The 5,385-nt window shown below is 56.4% G+C and overlaps 1 protein-coding gene across 1 annotated transcript in view; it reads right to left on the reverse strand.

Moving 5' to 3' along the window:
- Nucleotides 1–2,070: 2,070 nt before the first annotated feature.
- Nucleotides 2,071–5,385, reverse strand: part of KCNH4 (potassium voltage-gated channel, subfamily H (eag-related), member 4) — an 18,178-nt gene continuing 14,863 nt past the window's right edge. Inside the window, exons 15-17 of the mRNA XM_008578733.1 lie at nucleotides 5,098–5,171; nucleotides 3,144–3,872; nucleotides 2,071–2,295 (exon numbers count right to left, since the gene is read on the reverse strand). Of these exons, the coding sequence (XP_008576955.1) occupies nucleotides 3,453–3,872; nucleotides 5,098–5,171 (494 nt within the window). The 3' untranslated portion in view covers nucleotides 2,071–2,295; nucleotides 3,144–3,452. The remainder of the gene's footprint in view (nucleotides 2,296–3,143; nucleotides 3,873–5,097; nucleotides 5,172–5,385) is intronic.

A 5,385-nucleotide genomic window follows, 5' to 3' on the forward strand; every position in this document is an offset into this window, starting at 1 on the left:
CCACAGGGATTTTCCCAAGGCTCACGAAGGGCAGGAAAACGAAAGAAAGAAGGGCTCCCCCTTTCGCCAAACGCCTGGGGAGCCCCTTAAGAGGGGTCTACGGGTCGGGGGAGGGGCCAGTACCCCCCTAATCTGGGGTTGGGCGGGAGGAAGGGCTGCCCCAGAGAGGCTTCAATGCGGACGAGACACAGTCCCGCGACAGGCACACTCACGGCGGTTCCGGGGCGGCGGCGTTACTTGGGGCCGGGGCTCAGACTGGTTCCACTCCTCTCCCCCCGGCGGTGTCCCAGGCTCCGGCCTCCACTTCCGCCTTTCAGCCGCTCCGGATCCGGATATCCACCCCTGCCCCGCCCCTCTATACTCCCAGGTGACTGACAAGGCGGAGAGACCAATGGGAAGCACTCTTGGTCGACCCACAAGCGAAGCCGGTGGGGGGGTCAAGGGAGAGGCAGGAGGGCGAGCGCGAGGGACGGCGGGACTTGTAGTTCGCAGCGCTGGGAGGGGCCCGTCGCTGCCTGGGACCAGGACTTAGGGTGGAGCCGGCTGCCGGCGAGGCGGAGCCCGGCCGGGAACTTCTTAAGGCCGGGCCTGCCAACCGCGTCACCGGGAGTTCCAGGCGCCCCGAGGAAAGGCGGGTGGCGGAGCGTTGGAAGAGGGAAGAGGGCTATGCGTGCAGAACTGGGAAAGGGAAAACGTGGTGTGAATGAGCATGCACGTGAAGCCGTGTGGACTGGTCCTGGGCGCTCGCTAACCGAGAGAATCGCCTGTCCTCACTCTCCGGCCAAGTCAGCTCTGGCAGCCCAGTTGTTCGGGACATTTCGTGATGGGGAAGGCGATGCAAGCGCTGAAGGAAGGATTCTCTGGAGGATACTGGGTGAGATCAAAGGGAGAGCTTTTGCCACCGCCCAGCCAGAAGCCCTCCTATTTTGGCTCGGGCCCCTCAACACACTGGGACCACCTCTGCCTCTGCCTCTGCCTCTGCCTCCGCCTCCCCACTCCCAACCAGAACCAGCTCTTCTTTCTGATGCTAAATACAGAGCCAGACAATCTCTGCCTCGGCCCCGTATCCGGGACCACCTCTGCCTCTGCCTCTGCCTCTGCCTCCGCCTCCCCACTCCCAACGAGCACCAGCTCTTCTTTCTGATGCTAAATACAGAGCCAGACAATCTCTGCCTCGGCCCCGTATCCGTGAATATAAACTAGAACTACAATCACCCTCCCCCCGCCATATGGGTGACGACTGTTTCTGTTTCTTCTGCTCCCCCTCAATATGGATTAGGACCACTTCTGCTTCTGCCCACTCCCTACCTCCCAACACAAGCCAGTACCTCCTCTGCTTCTGCATCTCACCTCCCAGGGAGACTCCTCAAAACCTGTATGGAATCAAAGTTCACCCCGGAGACAGCTGTGGCCTTTGTGCCTATGACGCCTGCCAACACCAGGCATATCCTGGAGCCTGAGAGGAAGAACCAACCTGTCTGGGACAAACAGCCACAGAACTGTGCCCACATCTAGCCCCCTCAGGTCACCAGGGTGCGTCTTTGTTACAGTATCCATAACCTCCCCTCCCCCTAGAAGAGATCATCAGAGAAGTGAAAGCAAAGAGGGAAGAGAGGGCTTGAGAGGGCAGAGGGAATGGGGCAGAGTGGGGTGCCTAGCAGGTTCTTGGCTGGTGACAAGCTCTTCCCCCAGCCTCTGCCGCACCAAGCCCTGCAACAGTTCCTTATACAGGAGGGCTGCAGAGTCTCCTGGGCCCACCTTTCCAAGGTTGTAGGAGGGCCTGAGCCAGGATCCTATCCCTCCCACATAACTGTGTGTTTCTGTGGCTATGACTGGGGTGGGGAGGAGGAGGGGGTATAACAGGCCCATAGTGACTCATTAAGGTTTCTCTCTCATCCCTGGGGCCCCTGGTGACGTGAGTGTTGTGCCAAGTGGATTGGTTGGCGCCTTTGCCCTTCCTAGAGACAGTACGAGGGCCCTGGGGTATGGCGGGAGAGTGACTGCTGTGTTGGCTCCTCCAAAGCCCTGGGGCTCTCAGACCAACCTCCCAAAACAGCCATAGCCAACAACTACAAAAATAAAGAGTTTATTTCTTATCCAAAAGTGAGTCCAGGGTGTTGAGTGGTAAAGGAGAACTGGAGACCAGAATGAATTTTTAAGAAGTCCAGGCCCTGAGACCATATTGAAAGTGAGGAGAACAGGCTTGGCTGAGGTCTGGGGGTGGAGGAAGAATAAGGAATGCTGCTTGGACTGTTTTCAGTTGCTGCAGCAGAAGAAGCCACTTTGAGCGACAGCCTGCAGAGAGACAGAAACAGAGATGTTGATGGAACAAAGCCCAGGGGTAGCAACAAACATTACTGGGCCCAAAAAGTACCTTCTGGGCACAGGGAGCTGGGAGCACACTCTAAGGCAGGGATTGCAAACTCAAATACCCACAGAGACCAGACAAAGTCAAGAGATGATCAAGAAATGTGGGGACTGCAAAGAGGCAGAGAATGAAAATCCCATCTAAAGAAGACAGTGGCCACCCAACTACCGATAATTTCTAGAAGGAATGTGGCCCCAGGGTGGCCAGATGTCCTAAATTTTTTAGAGAAATTGGAATATCTGGATTTTTATGTAACCTGTCCTAATTTTTAATGTTGGCAGCTAATTACTATTTTGGGGGGAAAAAATGCTATAAGAGCCAATGAAAACATATCTGGGGCCATCAGTTTGTTCCCTGTGCAGGATGCAGGATGAGGTGAGCTCCTCCAGCCTGGGCTGATGTTGGGAGGCCTAAGAAGTCTTGGAGGGCTGGCCAGTAAGCTCAGTTGGTTAGAGCATGGTGCTGATTAACACCAAAGTCCAGGGTTTGATCCCCGTACTGGACAGCCACCAAAAAGAAAAAAGTTTTGATTCAAATGCCAACCAGGATCTCAAACCTATCCCTCTCAAAGTGACATTACTCTCCAGGTCACCAGCAGAGACCCAGAGGATAGGACAGAAGACCTCACAATATCACTAAGCTATCTCCAGAATGGAATCCTGCAATCGACCCCTCTTGCTATAGACACCAAGATCCTGCCTGGTCTTGCTTCAGCCTTCAGTTCCCAGACTGGATCTGGGGCCCCTGCCCACCCCCTCTGCTCCCCCATCTCTACCTGCCTCCAGGTTCTGGGGAGAAGAACATCTCATCTGCCCAGCCCAATGGGCACTGCGGTCCATCTCATGCCTGCTGGGTTCCACGGCCTCAAGTGGCTCCCCTCACAGAGGAGGATGATAGGGGGGAGGTTTGGAAAAGGGAATAGGGCCAGAGGTGGCCATACTTTGTTAAAAAGTCCAGAGAATCCAGAGCCAACCAGACCAGCTGGTGGCTGCTGAACCCAAGGCAGGAGGCCAAAGGGCCCAGCTCTTCCCTTGATGGCAGGCAGCAATGCCCACCCCAGACAGGCCTGGGCCCAGGGCCGGGGTCAGTGGAACGTGTCTGACCTGGACCGGAAGCTGTGCCTCAAGAGGCTTGGGGTTGGGGGTGAGGCCTCTGGTACTGTGGGGGATGAGGCCTCTGGCACTGGGGGGGGTCCCAGACGGTCAGGCTCTGACGGGTAGGAGGGAAGCACAGAAGGTCTCAGGTCCAGGAGGGTGGCCCTCATCTCCGTTGTCCCCACCCTGGCCGGGCAGTGGACCTCAGCAAGCGTAGTATCCTGGAGGCTAGGTGGTGGTCCAGACACACAGGGAGAGATGCATGGTGGCCTCGGCTGGTGGCAAAGAGGGTCTGGGGGCCAAGCCGAGACTGTTGGGCGGCCTGGGGGACCCAGCCTAGCCTGCAGCAGGCCCATCATGTGCCGCAGCTCCTGGCTAAGCTGAGACACCTCCTGGTTGAGACGGGAGATCTGTTGGAAACACATCAAGTTGTTTCACAGGTACCACAGTAATAACCAGGTGCATACCCCTCTACAGTTTACAAAGCTCTTTCACAACCCTTCTCTGCTTGTGGCCACCCTGAGAAGAAGGCAGAGTAGGGATTTTTGCCTAGATGTAAATACCCCAGTCTCTTTCCAAAAAGGATTTGGGGCAGCAGGTATCAGTATTTCCCCTCCATCCCCCTTTTCTGAGATGTAGAGAAATGTGCTCAAAGAGGCCACACAGCAGTGTGTGGTGAAAGACGCAGCCTTACTCTCAGGCAATCCCATCACAAAAGCTAAAGCTTCCACACCAGTGGTTTTCAAACTTTAGTGAGTAAGGAATCAACTGGGAAACTTGTCAAAATGCAGATTTATGGGCCCCACCCCAGGCATTCCTAATTGAATGAGGCCCAGGAATCTGCATTTTACGAGGCTCTCAGGGGCTGGCTGGGTTAGCTCACTTGGGAAAGCATGGTGCTGGTAACACCAGGGTCATGGCAGTGAGCAGAAGCAAGACAGCCCTCAATCCTGCTAAGCAGGGGCTGGCCCCGCCCCAGCCTCAGGGCCCGCCCCACCCAGGTGCCGCCCCTCTGGGATGCCCGATGTTTATCAGAACAGAGGGAAAGCCAACTCCCTGGGGCTGAGCCTGGTCACCCTGTGGTGACAGCCCTGAGATCCCTTGGGGAGAAGGTAGAGGCAGCACTAGAGCACACAGGATCTGGGCTCTTCCCATCCAGGTCCCGAGGCCTGAAGGCCACTCAGCACCCCACGTCTGCTTAGCACTCATTTCCCAGGGCTGGGGTACAGGAAAAGGATTTGAGCATCATGACTTGGTGAGGGCGGTCCCAGGCAGGGCAGAATCCTATAGTGGTGGAGAGAGACGTCCTCTTCTCAGGCTGGAAAACCTGAGCCAGTTGGGGAGGAGGGGACCCACCTGTCACTGAGTACCTATGATGCGCTCTGGGCTGGACCAGGCACATACGCACTCTCATTTAGTCCTCACGACGCTGGGAAGAACGTATTATTATTTTCCCCATTTTTAGATGAGGAAACTGAAGTTCAGAGCAGTTGGGGGACCTGCCCAAAGTCATCCAGCGAGTCTGAATATTTGGATTCAGGGTTCCTGTTCCAGAACCTGAAATGCTCTCATGTCAGGCCCATCTCTGATACCAGGATGATATTTTCTAAGACTGGCAGGAGGAGCCCCACCTACCTCCCGATCCAGCCGGCAGACCTTCTCCTTTACCTCCTCGGCCTCAGTAGCCAGCTCCCGGCTGGGCCTGGTTCCTGCTGCTAGAATGGGGTGAGGGGATGCAGGTGAGTTCACAGAGCACGAATACCTGAGCCTATGGCTGGCACTGGACGCCTCCTGTCCCTGGGCAGGCAAAAGCCAGGGGAGGGAAAGCTCTGGGGTCAGGGAGATGGGAAACCCAAATTCCTTTGGCTGGTTTTGAGGCCCTATAACTCCCTCCCCCAGCCTCCCCCCGCCCCCCCCCCCCCC

The sequence above is a fragment of the Galeopterus variegatus genome, unplaced genomic scaffold (assembly GCF_000696425.1).
Source record: "Galeopterus variegatus unplaced genomic scaffold, G_variegatus-3.0.2 Scaffold1751, whole genome shotgun sequence".
In the NCBI taxonomy this organism is placed as follows: Eukaryota; Metazoa; Chordata; class Mammalia; order Dermoptera; family Cynocephalidae; genus Galeopterus; species Galeopterus variegatus.